The sequence below is a fragment of the Cryptotermes secundus genome, unplaced genomic scaffold, assembly GCF_002891405.2.
Source record: "Cryptotermes secundus unplaced genomic scaffold, Csec_1.0 scaffold15, whole genome shotgun sequence".
Lineage (NCBI taxonomy): Eukaryota > Metazoa > Arthropoda > Insecta > Blattodea > Kalotermitidae > Cryptotermes > Cryptotermes secundus.
In genome coordinates, this window is record NW_019721514.1 from 947,755 (window position 1) to 971,242 (window position 23,488).

The 23,488-nt window shown below is 40.9% G+C and overlaps 2 protein-coding genes across 2 annotated transcripts; both read right to left on the bottom strand.

The window, feature by feature from the left end:
* Positions 1 to 522: 522 nt before the first annotated feature.
* Positions 523 to 11,444, bottom strand: LOC111875407 (proline-rich protein 36-like). Its single transcript, XM_023871639.2, has 4 exons — positions 11,407 to 11,444; positions 6,999 to 9,526; positions 5,784 to 6,137; positions 523 to 606 (listed from the first exon to the last, which is right to left on the bottom strand). The coding sequence occupies exons 2-4, from the start codon at positions 9,523 to 9,525 to the stop codon at positions 602 to 604; spliced, it is 2,886 nt and encodes a 961-aa protein (XP_023727407.2). The 5' UTR covers position 9,526; positions 11,407 to 11,444; the 3' UTR covers positions 523 to 601.
* A 4,539-nt stretch (positions 11,445 to 15,983) lies between these two features.
* Positions 15,984 to 22,126, bottom strand: LOC111875406 (serine-threonine kinase receptor-associated protein). Its single transcript, XM_023871637.2, has 7 exons — positions 21,929 to 22,126; positions 21,441 to 21,580; positions 21,173 to 21,323; positions 19,684 to 19,808; positions 18,382 to 18,494; positions 17,890 to 18,026; positions 15,984 to 17,659 (listed from the first exon to the last, which is right to left on the bottom strand). The coding sequence occupies exons 1-7, from the start codon at positions 22,041 to 22,043 to the stop codon at positions 17,457 to 17,459; spliced, it is 984 nt and encodes a 327-aa protein (XP_023727405.1). The 5' UTR covers positions 22,044 to 22,126; the 3' UTR covers positions 15,984 to 17,456.
* Positions 22,127 to 23,488: the final 1,362 nt, after the last annotated feature.

Genomic DNA, 23,488 nt, shown 5'->3' on the forward strand with positions numbered 1-23,488 from the left:
TGTGGCACTGGGTCGTTTTCAGGTGTCTGAGGTTCATGGGTTCCCATGGGTCCAGATGTTCTGAGATAACTCTGTTCTTTGTGTGTGGATTGAGTTGGATCAGAGTCACAATGTAATTGATCTGAATGTCCTGACACTTCTGTTTGGGTGGTTGTGGGGGGAGTTTGATGACTGATATCTATAGGGACAACTGGAAGGAAGGCAAACATGAAAAATAAACTTCCTGTTGCCTGTGTGGCATTCACAGTAGGTGTCTGAACCATTGGGAAGCAGGTAGCTCCTGTAGGAATCTGTGAAGGGTATGGAAATGTTGCAAAATATTGAACATCAGGTGCATTATGAAAATTGCGTTGTTCAGCAGAAATAGGGACTGTAAAAGTTGCATCATCTAAAGGACTTTGCGGCATTTGACGTTCGTTTCGAGAACCAGACATGGTTGGACCTGTACCATCCAAGGCTTCTTGTAGTTCCTCGTGTCTGATTTGAGTATGAGGCCTTGCAGATTCTGGAGCATCGCTGATGTTGTTACTGTTATCAGCATTCTGCTGCTGATTTGGTTGTGGCTTAGACCTGCGTGTCGCCATTCTGTGATTATTCACTTTCATGCTGAAATGGGAGAGAAATATGATATTTGATATACACAAACCATAATCTTGCCTTTAGTTTTGCATAAGTGTGTCTCTCACATTAAGGGGAAATCATACATGGAAGGGTATTCGGGAGCCAGGTGCTGAGGGGAATATTTGGACCTAAGAAGGCATAACAGTAGACTGGAGAAAACTGCATAATGAAAGGTTAATAATTTGTACGCCTCGCCAAAAATTATTAAGATGAAGAAAGCAGTCTTCTGGGATTTGGCACCGTGTATATGTGGTGTTAACCGACGTTTCGGAGGAACGTATCGCCCCCCATCTTCAGGGTAGAAGAAAAAGTATAAGAAATCTGCAAGCGACAACACCGTGAGAAACGGTAAAGCAGCGAATTTTACAAATATGAGATGAATTGAAGAATTTCGTAATATTAATTGCTGTTTGTAACTGGTTCTAATTCTTATAACATGCATTGTGCTAAATGTACAAGACAAAGTAAAATGTAGCTTAAACGCGCGTGAATCGAACCCTAATTCCTCGACCATACAGTCCGAATACCAATCATTCAACCGAAGTACTCCCTTCTGGAATGTGACGCCTTGTAGTCCAACAGAAGTTCACCTACCTTTCGGAAGAACATTCTGCCACCATCTTCGGGATCGAAGAGTAAGGCAAACGGGTTGCCAACAAGAACGGTACAGTACATTTCTCCGAAATGTAGATGAGTTTCTATCGGTCTTCACAGGGTTATATCCAGATTGTTTAAATATAATCGCCTCACATCGCAGAAGACGGCAATCTTCATAGTCACCGCCGTGAAACCCTCAAATCTTACATAAAAGTGGGCTTATGCGATCTCCATCCCAGTCTGTCTGTGAATCCCTCCGCCCCTATTAACTTTTGAATGCCTGAACCAATGTTAATGGAATTTGGTATGTAGACCAATTCGGCATTTTTACTTCGTAAATGCCTACCATCAGTCTCTGTGTCTGTGTATATCCCTCCTCTCGCTGATAGACCGAGGCTCGGTACATTGTATCCCCCTTATCGTTGCTAGGTAGCAACTCGGTAAATACATTCCCGCTGCAACGAAGAATTGTTGGAAGTGTCGTTTTCTATTGGATCCGTGTCGTATCAAATGAATTTAGGGGATTAGTTCTTCCCAGAACTTTTTGTTTTCATTTTTGTTGTTGATATCTGCATTATCTGCTCTGTTTGGTACTTACAAAAGAGATCCTGGGAACAATTGCCCTGGTTGCTGCTAGGGGTTAAAAATTCCTCGTCGTAAACAAATGTCGCGTTACGAAATATGACGAAGGAAAGCGGACTCTGTGAATTCTTTGGGTTTTGTACAATCTATGACGGACTATTGTGAACACGTTAACACACATTTGGGCTCCATAAGGGGCGGAAGCAGCCGGAATTACTGGGAAAAGTGGCGAGGTTACTGGCTGAACGACCGAAGAACAGCATCTCGATTCCCGACAAAATATTGTCACGTGTTTGGAATCAGGAAGGGTTACTTCCATGGTAATTCTGAGTCTCCAAGGTTACAACGAACTGTTATAAGCGTTACGTAACAACGGGAAATAATGAATTTCCTAAGCAACGGGTTGTTGAACCAGCGGGAATAATGCACTTCCGCGGTAACGAGCGTAAGCCACGTCAGAGAGGGCGCCCTACAGAAACAAGAACGTAACTGTCAAACGGTAATAATTAATATCTGGTCATGAGCCCCAGATAGGGCTCGACACCAAGATTTACTGACTGACTGACCGTCAGTCGCAATGTGACTTTGAATTTGAGATCCAGTCACGGGCAGAGACAGTTGGAAGATAGCCGCCGCAGAATTTAAGTAAGCCCTCTCATGCTGATTGATGTCCCTACTGAGATCTTAACATGGGAAATTGTTCGGTGTAAAAATACATACTTTCTTACTTACTCATGGAGCTGAGCCATTCTGGAGGAGCTGCCAATTCTGCAGCTACTCAAGAATTTCCCAGCATTTCATGGAAGCCGAAGGTTCATTACCGTGTTCACAAGAGCCTTTTACTGGTACATATCCTGAGCCAGATCAATGCAATCAATACCATCCCATCCTGTCTCTCTAAGATCCATTTTTACGCCTTGGTCTTCCCAGTGGTCTCTTTCCTTCTGGCTTTCCCACCAATAACCTATACGCATTCTTTGTCTCCCCCATTCGTGCTACATGACCTCTCCACCTCATCCTCCTTGACTTGATCATTCTGATTATACTTGGAGAAGAGTACAAGCTAATTAAAATTAAATAGCAAGTCAAAATTGTTAAAATAAAATGGATACTGAAAAAAAACAAGCTTTCTAATTTTCATGAACATTTCAATGACCAGACAAGAATCCGGTATTTCCAGGGTATGAGGGTGTGACTGCATTGTCACTAACTTCAGAGGAGGGACCTCACCTATAATTGGGAACTGCAGAAAGAGGGCTAATGAAAGGTGTTGCAGTAAACAATATTATGGTTTTATGGCTCCCGCCTTCCCTTGCTGTTTTGTTAGATTTGAAGTAAACATGTTTTATCCACATTTCAACCAATTTCTTAGTGTTTATTGTTATACACTTTTTCTCCTTCAACGAACGCTCAGTATATCTTCATAAGTGCTAAGTGATAGGTGGACAAAGTGTGTTGTGAGTTAACTCCAGATTTTATATACTTTTCGAAAACATTTTGAATAATGGAAAAGTGGCTAAGAACGGGGACTTTGAAAAGAAAAGCAAACGAAACAGGTAGGGCACGCGGTAGCGTAGTTGGTTGAGGCACTATGCTACAAGCCGGAAGGTCGCGGGTTCAAGTCCCAATGAGGTAATTGAATTTTTTCAATTGACCTAATCCTTCCAGCCGCACTATGACTCTGGGGTCGACTCAGCCTCTAACAGAAATGAGTACCAGGAATATTCTTGGAATATTCATGGGGATAAAGGGCGGCCGGCGCGTAGGGCTGACAAACTTGCCGCCATCTGTGAGCCGACTGTCTAGAAAATGTGGGTACCTCAACATCTCACAACCCTATGCGCCTCCATTGCCTGATACAGGGATAACTTTACTTACTTTACTGATGTTACAAATGATGCGCAGTTAATATGCAACATATGATATGCACATGATAACATTCATGACGATATTCTGTTTTGTACAACATTGTCAACCTGAACAACTGGAGAAGAAATATTTCACACTCTCAATAACTGCATAAGAGACAAAGGGATCAAGCGGGAAAAATGTGTGGGCTTCTGTTCCGATGAAGCTAGCGCCCTTAAGGCAAGCATAATTGGGTTGTTTCTAAGGTCAAGGAAGTAGCTCCGGATATGAATTGGGTACATTGTCTCATACATAGGGAAGCTTTGGCTTCCAAAGGAAAGCCATCAGAATTTAGAACTGTGCTAGACAACGCTGTAAAGCTAGTTAATTTTATTAAGGCTCGACCGTTAAATAACAGGTAATTTTCCATGCTCTGCGATAAAATGGGCAGTAAATATACAAACTTTTTTTTGCATTCTAAAATTCGTTGGTTTCCCAGGGGCAAAGTACTAAGAAGGCTACTTCAATTAAGGCACAAAGTTTTATTGTTTGTAAATGAACGCAATTCTGATTTTGCATCACTCCTTGTTGACGTAGCATGGTTGTTGCTACTATCCCAACTTTCGGACATTTTTGCTAAATTAAATGAACCAAATCTCTCCCTTCAGGGAAATTCTTTAACTGTTCTTGATGCCTACAACAAAATAAAGGCATTCGAGAAAACAACTGGTGTTATGGATTAGTTATGTAAAAGTCAGACAATTTGCACCCTTTCCAACATTGTAATCATTTTTAGTGGAAAATTATATCTCTTGATTCTGATTTTCTGGAAAGGGTTTGTGACCACCTCAAAACGGTGAAACAACAATTTGAAACGTATTTTCCGAATAACATTTACGGGAATTTTCTGTGGGTTCATGATCCATTTCAGGCTTACAATCATAAGAACGACCTTTCGTTATCGAAAAATAAATAGTTAATTGAGCTTTCAAGTGACAGTGGACTTAAAATGATATTTCGTGAATTTGGTTTGGTCCGATTCTGGATCTCGCCTTCAGTGAGAAGTGAATTTCCCGAATTAATTATCAGAAGCATTGAAAATCGTCACGCAGTTCTCTCTGTGAGGAAGTACTTCCATCGCTCCTTCAGTTAAGAACGAAATACAGAAATCGTCTTAGTGTGAGAGCCGATCTTCGACTGAAGTTGACCAATATTGAGCCAGATACCCAGGAACTCTGTTAGGGCCGACAAACTCAACAATCTCATTAAAAGTAAGTAGTAACATAATTACATCATATTCTTTATTTATTTAATAAAGATTGGTAATACCACATAAGTAGGAGTAGACTTTTTTTTTTTTTTTTGGTTCCTTCGGACAGTGACCGAGGAGTGGTTAACATTTGCTTGACGCTGATAATGTCGAAGCATAGGTACACCACTCCATCAGAGATGTCTTGTGCAGGGGTGTCCATAGGGAAGTGACGTATTGCGGCCTTGATGGGTTTTAGGGACTTAGGGTAAAGGTAAATTAAGGAACGTTTTGGGTATCAAGGTGGGACTTGACTGTAGCAAAATTCTCCAAGGTTTTAGTGAATACCTTGGTTCCGTTCCTGGTGTGTCGGAACTCAAAGTCTTCTTTTGCTTCACTCTTAATGGCCTTTTATAACTGTATCAGGTTTGATGTGGCAGTTATCGCTAATGGGGGCAGCGTACATGTTTTACCAGGAGTTGCCTCTTCTTGGGGACTCGCCTCCGAGCCGAAAGAATCTGTGTTCATGCTGGATGTTCTAAGAAGGTTGAAGAAGTTTCTGGTGGGCACCGCCTTGGGGTTGGTGTTTACTGCGACACACATTGCCGTCGCCACTGGTTTCTTTGAAGTTCGAGTCTCCTCGTTACTACTTTTTCGTTTGCGCCTTCGAAACTCCTGTGCTCACAATAATACCTAAAGTGCTAGAGGATGCACTTAACATCATGCTGAAAGGTTTCATGCAGGAAATGTTCCCTGAATGTTTGCCGAAATGTGCTACAGGAAACATGTTAATTTTTGGAGCGCTGGACGCTAAATATCCATTCCTCTATTGGCTTTGATGCCTAGATTGAAGCGGAGACTAAGGAGCCTTGTTTCTTCTACTCACCAACATCTGTAGTCGGATTCACGTTGCACCCAGAAATGAAATGCTCAGATGATCCACTTGTCATCATGCTGGGAGGTGTTATGCACGAAATGTTCCCCGAATATTGGCCAGAATATGATGTTGGAGTCATGTTAATATCAAGTTGGAAGTGCCCAGATGACCCAGTTGTCATCATGCTGGGAGGTGTTATGGATGAAATGTTCCCCGAATATTGGCCAAAATGGGTTGCCGGAGTCAAGTTAATATCTGGAAGAGAGTGCCCAGAGGATCCACTTGGCATCATCCTGGGAGGTGTTATGGGCGAAATGTTCCCTGCATGTTGGCCAGATTGTGTTGCCGGAGTCATGTTATTACCTGGAAGGAAGTACCCAGAGAATGTTGATAGTTTTACAGTGCTCAAAAATCAGTTATTGAAAATCTGCCTTATTATGTAAATATGGGATATGACTGGGGATTCATTGTTATTCCACATGTTTTGAAGTTATTTCATGGGTGTTGAGTAAAACAGTTCCAAAGTTACACACCCCATTACATTCTATCTCCTATATACTTCATTATAGGTAAGATTTGAGGTCTTCACAGCGGTGACTATGAAGAATGCTGTATTCTGGGATGTGACGCCGTGTAGATCTTATGTGAACCTACGTTTCGTAGGAACATCTTGCCTCCATATTCACGGCGGAAGGACCTGCAGCCAACCGCGCATGCTGGTTCCTCGCTTGCGGATTTTTCTACCCTGAAGCTTGAGACGATATATTCCTCCGAAACGTCGTCTCACACAAGATCTACACGGCGCCACATCCCAGAAAATAGCATTCTACTTTTTTATAGATTTGGAAACAAATTGCACAATTTATTTTTATTTCTTTTAAGAAAAACGAAATTAATTGAGTTTGATTTGAGCTTCACATAAAGTAAAGTTTGTGTGAGACTGGTATGGAATCAAAATGTAAAGAGAATTCGCGCAAAAAAAGGTTTGTGAGATCCTCAGTACTAATATTAATCAAAATATGATTATAAGTTTTATATGGAACAATTGGGCAGTCATACCTCTAATGATATGTTCATATTGTATATGAGCATTTCACAAATAACTCATGGAAAAGTCATGATTACATTTTCTCCTGTTCTTAATATTATTTTAACGTCTGCTTTCGATAAACACCACTGAAGCTTTTACATCTCTAGTAATTAGATAAATACACCAGAACTTACCTTCACTTGTTGGCATAACTGTTTCCCGAGAGGTTTGACTGTTGGCCATGGCATTTGCCATTATGTCTCTTAACTCCTCTTCAGAAGGTAAAGTGGTCGCCCTGGCCACCCTTTCAGGTTTTGGTAAAGATGGTAAAGGTGGTAAAGGTGGTAAAGATGGTATAGGTGGTAAAATGGGTAAAGATGGTAAAGATGGTACCAAACTTATGGAAGGTACACTAATGTGATAATGTGCAGTTTGCCTTTCGCCTGATGTCAGAATTCTGCCAGATGAATTTGGTGTTCTTGTAGCAGTGGGCATAACTGTTTCCCCAGAGGTTTGACTGTTGGCCATGGCATTTGCCATTATGTCTCTTAACTCCTCTTCAGAAGGTAAAGTGGTCGCCCTGGCCACCCTTTCAGGTCCTGACCATGGCATTTCTTGGGTCAGAACTGCTCCTGATTCCCTTCTATTCAATACTGGTAAAGATGGTATAGGTGGTAAAATGGGTAAAGATGGTAAAGATGGTACCAAACTTATGGAAGGTACACTAATGTGATGATCTGCAGTTTGCCTTTCGCCAGATGTCAGAATTCTGCCAGATGAATTTGGTGTTCTTGTAGCAGTTGGCATAACTGTTTCCTGAGAGGTTTGACTGTTGGCCATGGCATTTGCCATTATGTCTCTTAACTCCTCTTCAGAAGGTACAGTGGTCGCCCTGGCCACCCTTTCAGGTCCTGACCATGGCATTTCTTGGGTCAGAACTGCTCCTGATTCCCTTCTATTCAATACTGGTAAAGATGGTATAGGTGGTAAAATGGGTAAAGATGGTATAGGTGGTAAAATGGGTAAAGATGGTAAAGATGGTACCAAACTTATGGAAGGTACACTAATGTGATAATGTGCAGTTTGCCTTTCGCCTGATGTCAGAATTCTGCCAGATGAATTTGGTGTGCTTGTAGCAGTTGGCATAGCTGTTTTCTGAGGGGTTTGACTGTTGGGCATGGCATTTGCCATTATGTCTCTTAACTCCTCTTCAGAAGGTGAAGTGGTCGCCCTGGCTACCCTTTCAGGTCTTGAGCTTGGCATTTCTTGGGGCAGAACTGTTCCTGAATCCCTTTTATTCAATACTGGTAAATATGTTGAAGGTGGTAAAAAGGGTAAAGATGGTAAAGATGGTACCAACTTTCTGGGTGGTAAACTCATGTGATGAGCTGCAGTTCGCCTTTCTCCTGGTGTCTGAATTTTTCCAGAAGAAATTGGTGTGCTTGTAGCAGCTGGGGCCCAAGTTGAAAGTCCACTTAACGAACGTCTTCTTGAGTTGATTGCATAGTTAATGGGATCTGTTATTGAGGAAAGTTCATGAACATGCTCACAGAAGCAGGGGTTACTAATGTTTCTCACATTCTTCCCAGTGCTGGGTGTAGATCTGGCTACATAGTTTTGAATGTCGAACCCAGATGGAAGAATTGACTGGAGGTTGTGTGGACTGAAATCACTATGTTCTGTATTATCTTGGAATGCTACTCTAGAGGGGATATGTATTGGATGCTGGAGAATGGATGTACCTTGATTTGCAAGAACATCTGAAGGTAACGTTGAGGGAGGAAGCCGGCTTGAGTCTATTACTGAGGAAATCTTTCCTAAATATTGGCCAGAATATGTTGTCGGACCCACGTTAGTATTGTGTGTGCTATGTGGTGAAGATCCACCTCTCTGGTGGTTCAGGGAGGGGGATTCAAGAGGTGAGCTGGGATGATTGACGGAAGATGTTGACGTGAGGATGTTTCCTTGACGCTGACCAAGATGTCTATTGTGACGACTTATATCCACAAATTGACCCTCAGACAAGTTACTTAAGTTCCGATCTTGTGATATTCTGCTCAAGTCTGTCATCATAGATATGCCATCTTTGCTGTTAAAGGAATGAGGGAAGGCATGTGGCACTGGGTCGTTTTCAGGTGTCTGAGGTTCGTGGGTCCCCATGGGTCCAGATGTTCTGAGATAACTCTGTTCTTTGTGTGTGAAATGAGTTGGATCAGAGTCATGATGTAACTGATTTGAATGTCTTGGTACTTCTGTTTGGGTGCTTGTGGAGGAAGTTTGATGACAGATATCTATAGGAGGGACAACTGGAAGGGAGGCAAACATGAAAAATAAAGTTCCTGTTGCCTGTGTGGCATTCACAGTAGGTGTCTGAACCATTGGGAAGCAGGTAGCTCCTGTAGGAATCTGTGAAGGGTATGGAAATGTTGCAAAATATTGAACATCAGGTGCATTATGAAAATTGCGTTGTTCAGCAGAAATAGGGACTGTAAATGTTGCATCATCTATATGACTTTGCGGCATTTCACGTTCGTTCGGAGAACCAGACATGGTCGGATCTGTACCATCCAAGGCTTCTTGTGGTTCCTGGTGTCTGGTTGGAGTTTGAGGCCTTGCAGAGTCTGGAGGATGGCTGATGTTGTTACTGTTATCAGCATTCTGCTGCTGATTTGGTTGTGGCTTAGACCTGCGTGTCGCCATTCTGTGATTATTCACTTTCATGCTGAAATGGGAGAGAAATGTGATATTTGATGTACACAAACCATAATCTTGCCTTTAGTTTTGCATGAGTGTGAAACTTGGTCTCTCACATTAAGGGAAAATCATACATGGAAGGGTATTCGGGAGCAGGGTGCTGAGGGGAATATTTGGACCTAAGAAGGAAGGCATAACAGTAGACTGGAGAAAACTGCATAATGAAAGGTTAATAATTTGTACGCCTCGCCAAAAATTATTAAGATGTTGAAATCAAGGAGCACGAGATGGGCGGAACTTATAGCACGATGGGAGAAAGAGAGAAGTTCATTCTTTCTTTGTTAGAAAAACCTGAATGGAAGGGCACCTAGGAAAACCTATATGTTGATGGGATGAAAATATTACATTTATCCTAATTAACTAGTATACGAGTGTGCGCAATGGATTCAACTGGCACGAGGTAGGGACCAGTGACACGCTCTTGTAATGAACGTTGAGTTCCGTAAGATGCTGGGAATTTATGTAATAGCTCAGCAGTCATTAGCCTTTCAAGGAGTACTTAGCTTCATGGAGTTAGTGCGGTGTTTGTGGGTAGTAGCCTGACTACTACGATTATCGAAATCGCGAACACTACGATTATCGAAATCGCGAACACACGGTAAGGCGGGTCCAGTGAGGAGTATCCTTACGCGATCTCCATGCTGTCCGTGTATCTGTGATTCTCCCTTCCCCCCATTAACTTTCGAATGCCTGGAGCAGTCCTTACAAAGCATGGTATGCAAAGCACGGCACTACGGCATCTACGCTGTATATTTCATAAATACTGTGTGAATACACGCAGCAGTAGAGTAATTGTTGGACTTGTGTTTCTGTGGGCCTGTCAATGTATCCCTCCTCTCATTGCTAGGTAACAACTCTGTAAACACGTACTTGAAGCAACAAAATTTGCTTTAATCTTCTTTTGTATGCGGTCCATGTTGTATCAGAGGACAGTAGGCAATTATTTCTTACTTTCCCGGCCTGGGAGTTTGCGGCAGACAACCATCTACTGACACTGCAGCGCATGCTAAACTATGTTTTCCTCATAGTTGGAACTTTTCCAAGGCGCACACAGATTCCAAACTTCCGTACAGTTATGTGTATATAATAAAATTATGCAAGCAACAAGCAGAAGTCATACAAAATCATGAAAATGCAAATGTTCGCAACATTGATCAAGGCGGACCCTGACGCAGGAAATATAAGAGGCTTAAACTTGGCGGTGGTCAAGCATACGACCGTTCAAGTAACTAGATAGCCGTAATAGCAGGAGCTACTAATGATAATGCATGATCTGCTGTACTGAGCCTGGACTGACAAAGGCCTTGCGTATGTTGTACACACGTACATACATTTAATAACATATAAAATATAAATTGTACGTACTGACAACAGACTTACTACTGCTGATGTGCCTCTGGCAAACGACAGAACGTCCTCTCGTCAGGAAGAGCGCCCCACATCAACAAGCGTGCAACTGTCTAACAGGAATAAAGATCTGGTCTTAAGCCCCAAATGGGTGGTTTATCCCAAGACAGACTTGCTAACAGACCGTCGGGCGTAACATAACATCGACTTTTTAGTTCTTGTCAGAATTTCTTGTTTCAAAGTAAGGGAAGTAGACTAAAAATGATTCTGTTCACATTAAAAGATATATGAAGCAACCAAAGTTGACTCAGAAGCGCCTCTGTTCGAATCTCGGTCGGGATGGTACATCGATTAACCACGAACGCTTCCTTTCAAGCCCTTTCCGATGCATAATTATCGAATATATTACCGTTCTACAGTAGCTGCTGAATATCCCATTCAAATAGCTGATGATTTATAAAATGTATGATATGTAAATAACATATGACACATGACACAGACCTTTGCAGAGAAATATCCGGTTGTGGTCTTCGTGACAATACTCCTCAGTCTGTCTAATTACACACACATACTGTGGACTCGACGTTTGGTGAACTTCATATCAACAACCGTTACTTGACAGCGGTCTTATTTGTTATTTGCAGATTGCTGACTTAGTAACTTAATTGTTGTGGTTAAGTGTTTCCACAGCAGTATGGGTATGTCATCAAATAGCAACGACATGTTTCGTATCTTTATTGACCATCATCAGGTGCAACGAATTTTACAAATATGAGATGAATTGAATAATTGCACAATACAAATTGTCATTGATAATTGGATCTAATTCCAATAACATGCCTTGTGCTAAATGTACAAGATAAACTGTAGCTTAAACGTGCGTGACTCGAACCCTAATTTCTCGACCATTCAGCCAGGATTCTAGTCATCCAGCCGAAGAGTACTCCATTCTGGGATGTGACGCCTTGTAGTCCGGCAGAAGTTTGTCGACGTTTCCGAAAAACATTCTGCCTTCATCTTTGCTAGGGGTTAAAAATTCCTCGTCGTAAACAAATGTCGCGTTACGAAATATGACGAAGGAAAGCGGACTCTGTGAATTCTTTGGTTTTTGTACAATCTATGACGGACTCTTGTGAACACGATAACACACATTTGGGCTCCATAAGGGGCGGAAGCAGCCGGAATTGCAGGGTAAAGTGGCGAGGTTACTGGCTGAACGACCGAAGAACAGCATCTCGATTCCCGACAAAATATTGTCACGTGTTTGGAATCAGGAAGGGTTACTTCCATGGTAATTCTGAGTCTCCAAGGTTACAACGAACTGTTATAAGCGTTACGTAACAACGGGAAATAATGAATTTCCTAAGCAACGGGTTGTTGAACCAGCGGGAATAATGCACTTCCGCGGTAACGAGCGTAAGCCACGTCAGAGAGGGCGCCCTACAGAAACAAGAACGTAACTGTCAAACGGTAATAATTAACTGGGGCTCGACACGAAGAATTACTGACTGACTGACCGTCAGCCGCAATGTGACTTTGACTTTGAGATCCAGTCACGGGTAGATACAGTTTGATGATAGCCGCCGCAGAATGCAGGTGAAGTGATACTAATTGTACATGAGTGTTTAAGAGTGTTTAATAAATATCCGCTAAATCCGAGACCCATGTGAAGTTATTTGTCGCGCCGCATAGACAACACGCAACAATATTATGTTCTCCGAAGCGTCCAGGCGGTCTCTAGGCCTCAACCAGCCGGCTGTCCAGTGAGACCGGTAACTCGCCGGGGATAAAGCGTCCGTGGTGTGAAGCTTATCGCTCAGCTCCACTTAGCATCGATATTAAAAATGCGTGAATCTTTCACTTCACTTCCCCATACGTCTTCATTGCTTGGTGCTTAATTAAACACATATAAATCTTTGAAAGGACAGGAAAGCTTTTGACCAGCGGAACAGCTTCTGGCTTCTCAAGGAGGACTGTTCCCTGCGGAGTTAGTTTGATGTGTAACTTGCGGGCTCTTGTGAGCACGGTAATGAAACTTTGGGTTATATAAAAAGGGAGGAATTTCATGTGTACATGTTTAAGTGATGATCAGCTTCTCAAGATGGTCTTTGCTCCGTGAAGCTAGTAAATTAGTTTGTTACCATATGGGGAATGGACGAACAGCTCTACAAATTCTTCACTTTGGCATTGCATTGATGTGAGTGGTCAGCTTCACGATTCGACTGCTTTACCCTCTGAACCTACTGATGGGTGCTGGGGCTGGAGTGGTCACTATGGTAAAGAAAAGTATTTTGTCTCTGCCGGTAATTGGCGTTTCCTCTGCCATCCAGCCTGTAGCCTAATGGCTATACCAACTGAACTAATTGTTTAAAAGTGTTGAAATTCGCCGTTTTTATGTCACAGAGCATCGTTTTGAGAAATTCTCTGTTGTGTACCTAGAATGGTTCTGTATTGCCAGATGAATGAACTCATATAAGGAGTTAAAACGGCCTGAACTTTAGGCTAATCAGTCGCCCACATATATGTTCCAAGTTGAAGAAAGAGAAATTGAAAAGAGGGAAGTGACCAAGAGAATGCGAAAGAAGGGAGAAAGTAAATGAACAAAGGGCAGAAAGTAGTGGTGACTTTTGCCATCTGTTCCTTACAGATGAAGTAGTTTTGGTCAGTTGTATTTGAGTGATCTGTACAGTTAATTGATACAGTTAGTTATAATATTTATAGCTGTGCATTTAAAATGCTTATTTCAAAATATATTGTCATAGACAGAGATATCTAAGTAGGTTACTTTTTAGGTACTGTCCTAGTTGAGTGGAACACAGACAGTAATTACATTGGATCTGAGATCAACAGAGTGGTGGCCATGAAGTGTTTTGTATTGTGGGACTGACTTTCACCATACTGCATGTACGAGGAGCCTTCTGTATATAATGCCTACTATTTTTTTAATGAAAACTACAACAGATACAGAAAGCATAATAATATGGTTAAATAGAGTAAGATTTGAGCTACTTACAATTATTATGCCACATAATCACCACCATTCATTATGCACTTTTGCCAGGGATGAACAAGAGCCTGTATGCCGTGCCTGTAAAAGTCTGCACCAGCAGAGGCTAGCCACTTTCTTACAGCTGCAATGACAGCATCGTTGTCTGGAAAATGTTGCCCACGTAGTCCATCTTTCACAGGCACAAAGATATGGAAGTCTGAAGGTGCTAAACCGGGGCTATAAGGTGGATGTGGTAGGACAGTCCAGCCAAACTTTGCAATGTGTGCAGTGGTCGCCAAACTGGTATGGGGGTCTAGCGTTATCGTGTTGCAAGCGAAAGGTTGTCTGCAAATGCGGGCTTTCAGCTTAGTCAGCGTCATCTTGTAGCATTCAGAATCGACAGTCTCACCAGGCTCCAGGAAATCCAACAAAATCACCCCCCGCCTATCCCAAAAGACCGTGCACATCACTTTCCCTGCCAATGGCTGTGTCTTGAACTTCTCTTTTCTTGGGGAATCCAGATGTCACCACTCCATGGACTTTCTTTTGGATTTCAGCTCGTAGTGGTGACACCATGTCTCCTCTCTGGTGATGATGCTGTCCAGAAACATGTCACCTTCAGCCTCAAACTGGTGCAACAGCCCTGACAGACTTCCATTCAGTGAGTTTTGTGGTCCCCGTGGGACCCACCTGGAACAAACTTTGCGATAATCCAGCTTCCCCAACATCGTTTCCAATGCATTACAGCCGATATTAAGCCGTGCACACAGTTCCCTGGTCATTATCCGCCGATCTGTACGGATGAGCTGATCAAGGTGCTGTTCACTGTGAGGAGTGGCAGCTGAGCAGGGACACCCAGGGCGTGGCTTGTCGTGCACTTCACTTTTGCCACTGTTGAAACGCACTACCCACCGCCTCACTGTGCTGACATCCACTGTATCGTCTTCGTACACCTTTAGCAAGAGTCGACTGATGTCAATGGGTGTAATTTGTTCGGCAGTGAGAAATTCAATAACACATCTCTGTTTCGTACACACTTCTATGTCAGACTCCATTTTGGTAGACTGCTCTGCTGTCGCTATCTGTCGCACAACACCCAAACTGACAGTACATTGGTGGGAAGGTTCAACCTTTACTACAACACCACCAATATCCAGCTCAGACGTTACATATTAACACAAAAAATGGGAGGCATTATATACAGAATGCCCTTCATAGTTATATCCCAGACAATAGAACTCTTCGTTCATTACATACGAAGAGTTCATTACATTATTCACTAATGTCTGCCTTATTGGACCTTCTCCTGAGCCAGTTCAATCCATTTCATACCATCACATCTTGTTTCTGTATGATCCATTGTGGTGTTATTCTCACATCTAGGTTGCCAAAGTGCTTGCATACACATATCTGAAATATGCTATTGTAACGCATAATCCTGATCAAGACCTGAACACATAAGAACTGCAAATTAAGACCACTTGGAATTTCCATTCTATCTTCTGAATGTCTGAGATTTTAAGATCACTAGGCCACTAATGCACATATGAGTACAGTATTGGAGTTACACTAAGGAATTTTGCCAACACATAATAGAGATTATTTCTCTAAATAGCATTAATTGATTAGTCTTCATAACTGAGATGCAATATCTTGTATGTGGTTGGAATCAAGTATTATTTAGAATCCACATTTTAGATGAACTGCATGCTTAATTTGGTTAATGTTCTTGCGGCAACTTTGTCCTAAAATCTTTGTACATGGAGCAAAATTTACATGAATTATACTTTTATAAAGAATGTTTCACTTCATGGAGATTTTGAAGGACTTGAATTTATGCCCCAACAAGTAAAGAGTTCAAGAAGGATTTTAATTTTTAAAAGTTCTGTCATCTGTGATACGTATAATACAATTTACCCATAAGAGAAAAGTACAAGGGTAAAGTTGCCACTAGATGAATGAGAGTTTTCAGCTTCATGCCCCACCCACTTTACATCTGGGGGAAACACCCCCACCCCCACCCCACTGGGTAAAAAGCTGGGTGGGCCCCAAGGCCAGTCTGAACATTGTGGAGCAGAGAAAAATCTCTTTCCCCTGTCAAAGGAAATTAAACCCTGGCCATCCAGCCTGAACACTGTCAATTTAAGAACTGCTGGACAGATTCTGGTGAACTCTTGGTAAGTACATTATGCCACTTATGGGTAGCCCAAATTCATAGTTCTTAATGTCCAACAATCAATAATACGAACATAACACAAACCGTGGAAACTGAAGTGACTCTTTTAACACCTTTTTATTTGGATCCTGAAATTATTTACGGTAACATATCTTTGAGAAATATGCAACTTCTTTTCAGGTATGTTTATTTATTTGTTTATTTCATGTAAAACATAAAATGGCGGCTGCATGAAATCTATACAGTAAGACGTCACTAATTCAGACAAATTGGAAGTTAACCCTTGTCCAAATCAGTGAAAGTCTGAATTATATTGCAAATATGTTCAGGGAGGTTATAAAATGGACTTCACATGTCTTTTTAGCCAATACAACTTTATTTTTAAACTCAGATTGCATATCATAAAATGTAAAAATGTAAGTTTTGATATAAATCTCAAAATCATATTAGGTAGCCTGTACACTTGGTATTAGTGAGGCTGTGTTTAAAAAATTAACTTACTTTGGTTTGTGCTCATCTTTTGTACAGTTCTTTTACTACATCTTGCTGATCACTGCAATGTAATCATCAAAAATCATAATTTGCATAAAGTTTGAATCATTGCAAATTCCAAATTAGTGAGGTTTCACTGTATTTAGCTTTCGGTTTGATAACAAATAAGCAATGAAGCACTGTATTATATACTGTTTCTAAGTCAACAATAAAGACATGGTAAGAGTCCCAATCTTTTGATGTCACGTGGGACACATTTAGCATGGAGCAGTATAACATATTTAAAGCTGTAGATCTACTCGATATTGTTAATGTGTTCGAAATCTATTTGTTAACAGCTAGCAGTGCAAAGGCACAAAGAATGCACATGGAAACTGCATGTTCTCACACAGATTACACCTTTCCAGTCTTAGTTAAGATGTCTGGGGAGAGACTATCAAGATAAACTGCAAGCAGTAATTGTACCCACTGTTCTTTCTGATGGACAGAAAAATGTGTTTTCATTACAACTGTGCACCAAAAAATTCCCTGTAGGAATGCACCTCCACTTATAATATGGGTGGTGCCACTGAAAGAACAGGCTGGTGGTATGTAATCTTACCACAGAGGCACATTTTCAAGAACATATCTCTTCAGTAACAATGAAGCATGCTGTACTTTGAACACCGCAGAAGATTCAGCACTCATCCTTTAACATAATATTTAAGAGAATTATCACCATCCAGTAGTAAGTTAATATTATAAGACTATAACCTACACATGCCTGACCTTTGTGACAATAAAATATCATAATAAATAAAATACCAATCTCTTAGAAAGAATAACATTTACATTTATTTTTTATAGAACCTCTCCAAACACTTTTCAACCCTGGTAACAGAATACTATATTGTTTTAGCTGGCAGGCACTTCTTTGGGTGTGGGAACTGGCTCTGTGGATATGGCATTACTATCTACACATTTCCACAGGCCGTATGTCTTGCCAACTGTTGTCTGCCACAGACGGAGAGTTCCATCTTCGGAGCCTGATGCATACAGTTCGCCATCGGGTGAGAAACGTACACAGTGCACAGGTCCAAAGTGGCCCTTGAATGATTCTGCAACAGACCATGGAACACATCTTCATAAACCGAAACTAGTTACTATATTTGCTCAGATATAAGATTATCTCTCTTACCAAACAAATAATGAAGACTTCATCCACTGACCCATATAAAACATAAATGATGCAATAAGCAGAAGGCATAATAATATACACAATAAAGATGTAATTAAAAATTTTGGGATAAAAAATTCTCTCCTGGCTGCCCCTTGTACTGTACTTTACCTATTTCTGTTCCCGTGGTGTAGTCAAATTTGTACATCTTCAAATCTTCACCACCACATACAAAAATTGTTTTGTCTGGATGAAGAGAGGCTGAATTCACCTGAGTTGGCACCGTGAACTCTCGGATTTTTTTCAAGCTGAGAACAAAATGGAATAATAATTAATCCACCAGTCTGCAGTGACTAGGCTACAGCCTTGATGGCTGGGGAATCTAGGTTTGATTCCTGGCAGAGACAGATTATTCTGTGCTCCACAGTGTCCATACTTTATTGGGGTCCACAGCCTCCTATCCTATGGGTGGAAGGCTTCTTTTCGTGAGAATATAGTGGTCAGAGTGTGAATATGACTGATCATTTCTGTCGAGTGCCAAGGTTAGGAATGTGTGGAGCCACACCTCCAATCCTCTATGCATATTTATGGTGTCACGAGAACAACTTTGTCTTTCTGTTACATTCGCTTCCACATAATGCTGAGGAGAGGCATAATTCTTACCTTTGTGCATCCCAAAAGCTGACAACATTGCCATGTGTTATTGTGAGTGTTGAACCATCACGAGACACCTCCAAGCTGCTTGGGATAGCACTAAAGTCTAACTTCTGCACTTCCTGCAAACAGAGTTCACAAGTATGCCTGTATTTCAATCTCCAGTGTTAACATTTTAGTCACATTTGTTCTAGTAAGAACTTAACCTTAAAATTATATGTTTTTGGCATTATAGGACAGGAAGAACCGCATCTTCACATGCAGACTGCCACAGAGGACACCACTGGAGCTCATATCCACCACATTTATCTATCACATTGGATGTTTAATTTGTCTATGTATAACATCCGTTTTACTGCCCGTGGCAGCCACCACTGTCTCCCACGAGCCTGTGCCTTGCTGCCACAGAGGGCACCAATTAATGTAATGTATTGTCTGTGAGTAAGAACTGAGTGAACTTTTAAATCTTCTCTAGCATGATCCTACTTCCACATTGCACTGTCTTCCATAATACCATATACAGAATTCACATTTACACTCCATTTGCGTATCATGCTAATTAAGTATTTTATGTATGGATCTATTTTAGTCAATTTACATAACTTTTCTTTTGCAATTGGATGGCCCAGTTGATAGTCCTATTATGAGCAAACCATGTTGAATTTTATAATTATTAATAAAAACACACTAGATAGCATTCACTATGTTCAATTTAATGTAAATAGCATATCAGCATATCTCCTCTATTAAATGGCTACAGTTTGCTATGATCATTGTCATATCACATGGTCATTTTACAGTATAATTTGATAGAATAACTGGTGAGAAAAAGATTTGGAAGGAAGCAGTCATGACCTAATTGATATATTACTGTGGAATGTGGCTGGAGGGACTGAGGAAAACTGCAGAAAAACTTACTCAGGATAGTCAGTGTCCTGGCTGAGATTTGAACTAAGCATTTCCTAATTACAGGTACGAAGCATTATCTCTAAATTGGTCTGTTTGGATCAGAGTTCAAATTATTTGTTTAAAAGCAGAACTTAAATTAGTCAAAATATTTGGCTTAATGAAGAGTGTTCACAAAATACTGCCAGAGTCTGAATTCTTTAGATATCACTAGTGGCAAAACTGACCTGTGCTATATAATCACAGAACACTTCCATAACATATTCTTAACTACCATTATTTCCAACAATTGCTATGTGGCATTTGCTGATATATGTAAGGAGAAAATGCTAAAGAAGTCCACAGTCATGATGTACAGCCAGGGTTCAAGCCCACATCTGTCTCTCAGTACTAAAAGGTTCATACCTGCCCAGATGTGCGATCCCACACCCTTAACGTTCGATCATCTGCACAAGTTACCAAATGTGTGTCACCACGAAAAAATATCACATGTCGAATCCCTGAAGTATGACCTGAGAAAACTGTTGGATCTGCAAGAAATCAGTACAATAGCAAAGGTACTCATGAGGCATTACTGAAATCAACATGATTATAATTTTGAATATTGCACACTATCGAACAACTCTGGAAACTGAATGTTTTCAACCGTCGGGAGTACAGGAGGAATGATTCCTATTCAGTTGAGTCTGTTAGAAGCTCCTTGTCTCAATCACTGGACGCCTAAAGAAATTCTATGCAAAATATATATTCTAAAGCTAAAGTTGTCCCTGCCCTCAATTACTTAAACACCGTGCCATGGAGATGTGGGGAAGTGGAGGTACAGCTCCACCATTCTTGACCTCGGTACTAAATGGAGGTGTCATCATCAGCTTCATGCCCCCATATACTTTACCCTGGGGAAAGAGACCCAAAGTACCCACTGAATAGGAGGTTGGGTGGGCCTCAGAGCCAGTCTGAATGCTGTGGAGTAGAGAATTTTTTGCCTGTTGGAAATTGAACCCAGCCATACAACCCATAGCCTGTCACTGTACCGACAGAGCTATCTCAGCTCCTTACTGCTAATGTCAGAAAGAAAAAACTGCCAATAAAAATTGGCAGTCTCCCTATTTTGTTAAGGCAGAAGTACAAACTTGGGAGTATTTGAAAACGGTGATGGGTAGAATATTTGAATCTAAGAGGGATGAAGTAACAGGAGACTGAAAAGATTTGCATAATAAGAAGCTTCATAATTTCTACTCCCTACCACATATTGGAATGATCAAATTAAAGGGGGGTGAGATGGGCATATGTAGCACATATAGGAGAGAAGTGCATACAAAATTTTGGTAGGAAAGTCTGAAAGAAAGAGACTGTTGAGAAGATACAGACATAGATGGAAGGATATTTAAACAGATACTGAAAGGCACAGTGTTGGAGGGTGTGGACTGAATTATTCTGGCTGAGGAAAGAGACCAGTGGGGGGCTCTTGTGAACATGGCTATACACCTTAGGTTCCATTAAATGCTGGAATATCTTCAGTAGCTGAGCAACTATAAGATTCTCAAGAAGTATTCAGCTCCATATAGTTACTTAGTTAATTTTCCTATTGTTATGTCTTATTAATGACGTTTGACTGTAAGAGAAAATATTCTCTGCTTACAACTGCTTTCAGTTTCGACTGATGGGAGACCAGCTTTTTCTAACAGGCTTAAGTGAGTAGGAACCATCCTTCCCTTACTCCTGAAGACAAAGAAATAAAAATCCATTTCCTGAAATTCTGTGTACAAAAAAACTCAGGCCAATATAAAAGATCCAAACTAATACTGACATTTATTTTAATGCATCACTGTTAGGAAGATATTTACCTACACATTACAAAAGCCACACAAAGTTACATTAGGACATGTTTACTCACTTGCTTCAGGCTTATTGAGATCAAATATGCGGACAAGTTTCTCATTGCTACCAGTTGCAAACAGGGTGCTATCAGATGAAAAATTTACACTCTTTACAATGTGATTGTGCTGAAAGGAGTGGATTTCTTCCCCTGACACAGCATCCCAGACCTGTAAATCTGAAACGACTTAGCACAAGAAACAAAAATTCTCAACTCTTTTGAGATAAATCTTCTACCAATATTTTTATCAAAAGCTAACATTTCTTGCATCTGTAAGATACCATACTTTTGCATTGAAATCTGCAGCTCCTGTGGCAGCCCTGGTTGCCTGAGGGTTTAAGGCTACTCCCCACACAGCCCCTTTGTGACCTTCAAAGGTGCCAATCCAATCTCCCGTATCCCCTTGTCGTAGCATTGGTTTCCCATCTGGTGGCAACATTAATGACTGTTAGATTACGAAAACTTAAATATAACCTTCTTATAGAAATACGTGTATTTGGATTTCTTATCTAAAAACTTAATGCAAACAAACGTATTATTACGCATTTTATCACCAGACTTTTACGTTCTAAATTTAATAATAAAAAAATATGCCTTTACAACAGCCCTATAATTTAGAGGGGAGCATAAATACTTGTATCCACTCAAAATATGGCTTTCTGAGTTTCAAAACATTGTTTAAATAAACCATAAGTTTCGGACTCGTCATGAGTAAATGAGGCCAAGGTGAACTATGAAAGTTTAATAAGGTTACTACTTTAGAACACGACTCACCTTTGCAAGCTGAAATGAGAAAATAGCCGCATTCAATTACATCACTAAATGCTAAATGCACTACTGGTCTTGTATGTCCACTACACGTCAAAGGAGTTTGCCTCAAATTTGCCATTTTTACTGGCGAAAACAATGCCTCCCTTTTTCGTTTCGTTCGTCGTGGAATCGAGCGTATCGATCGGTATCAATCGGTATCGATTATCGATTATCCTCAAGGACTCGAACTGAAACTTTATGCCATTCACAGTCGTCACAGTGGTCACAGTAAATCACCATCAAGGAGTATAGTAGGAGCACTACTTGTAATCATTCTCCACTGGAATATAGGACATTGAATTTCATACGCGAAACATGACTAACGTATTTAATTCTGGCTTCAATAATAATTTAAAAACTAGGATTTCGTTCATGCCACAGATTTTCCGTAGTACTGTAAAGGAGGGAGAATATGCCATATGTTCTTAGTAAGTAAAAAAAAAAGTAAAGCTATCCCTGCAACAGGCCGTGATGTCCAATTGGCTTGTTACACGTTGAGGGTCCCGCATTATATAGACAATCGGCTCAAAGATGGCGGTAAGATTGTCAGCATAACGCGCCGGCCGCGTTTTACTCCCCAAGAAATTTGTTTAATTTATTCCTGGCACTCATTTTTGTTAGACGCTCAGTCGACCCCAGGGCCATAGTGCGGCCGGAAGGAATAGGTCAATTGAAAAAAATCCCATGACCTCATCGGGACTTGAACCTGCGACCTTCCGCCTCTAGCATGTTGTCTAAACCAATGTTTCTCAGCCCGTGGTCCGCGATGATGGGACAGATGGTCCGCAAGCATCCTTAAATGAAATTAAATTAAAAATTATCCAAACAAAACAAATTAAAATTAAATTTACTTACTTACTTACTTACTCATGGAGCTGAGCCATTTTGGAGGAGCTGCCAATTCTGCAGCTACTCAAGAATTACCCAGCATTTTATGGAAGCCGAAGGTTCATTACCGTGTTCACAAGAGCCCTCTACTGGTACCTATCCTGAGCCAGATCAATGCAATCAATACCATCTCATCCTATCCCTCTAAGATCCATTTTAATATTGTCCATCCACCTACGCATTGGTCTTCCCAGTGGTCTCTTTCCTTCTGGCTTTCCCACCAATATCCTATACGCATTTTTTACCTCCCTCATTCCTGCTACATGCCCTCTCCACCTCATCCTCCTTGACTTGATCATTGTAATTATTCTTGGAGAAGAGTACAAGCTAATTAAAATTAAATAGCAAGTCAAAATTGTTAAAATGAAATGGATACTGAAAAAAAAAAACAAGCTTTCTAATTTCCATGAACATTTCAATGACCAGACAAGAATCCGGTATTTCCAGGGTATGAGGGTGCGACTGCATTGTCACTAACTTCAGAGGAGGGACCTCACGATAAATGGTAACTGCAGAAAGAGGGCTAATGAATTGGGGCAGCAGTAAACAATATTATGGTTTTATGGCTCCCGCCTTCCCTTGCTGTTTTGTTAGATTTGAAGTAAACATGTTTTATCCACATTTCAACCAATTTCT

Excerpts from the sequence above, each read along its gene's own strand:
- LOC111875407 (XM_023871639.2), bottom strand. The coding sequence starts at position 9,525 with ATGAAAGTGAATAATCACAGAATGGCGACACGCAGGTCTAAGCCACAA. Across the intron at positions 6,138-6,998 it reads AGTTATGCCAACAAGTGAAG|GTAATAACATGACTCCGGCA; the intron begins GTAAGTTCTGGT and ends ACTTCCTTCCAG.
- LOC111875406 (XM_023871637.2), bottom strand. The coding sequence starts at position 22,043 with ATGGCAAATTTGAGGCAAACTCCTTTGACGTGTAGTGGACATACAAGA. Across the intron at positions 21,324-21,440 it reads CTGCAGATTTCAATGCAAAA|GTCTGGGATGCTGTGTCAGG; the intron begins GTATGGTATCTT and ends TCAGATTTACAG. Across the intron at positions 18,027-18,381 it reads AGCTTTTGGGATGCACAAAG|CTTGAAAAAAATCCGAGAGT; the intron begins GTAAGAATTATG and ends TTTTGTTCTCAG.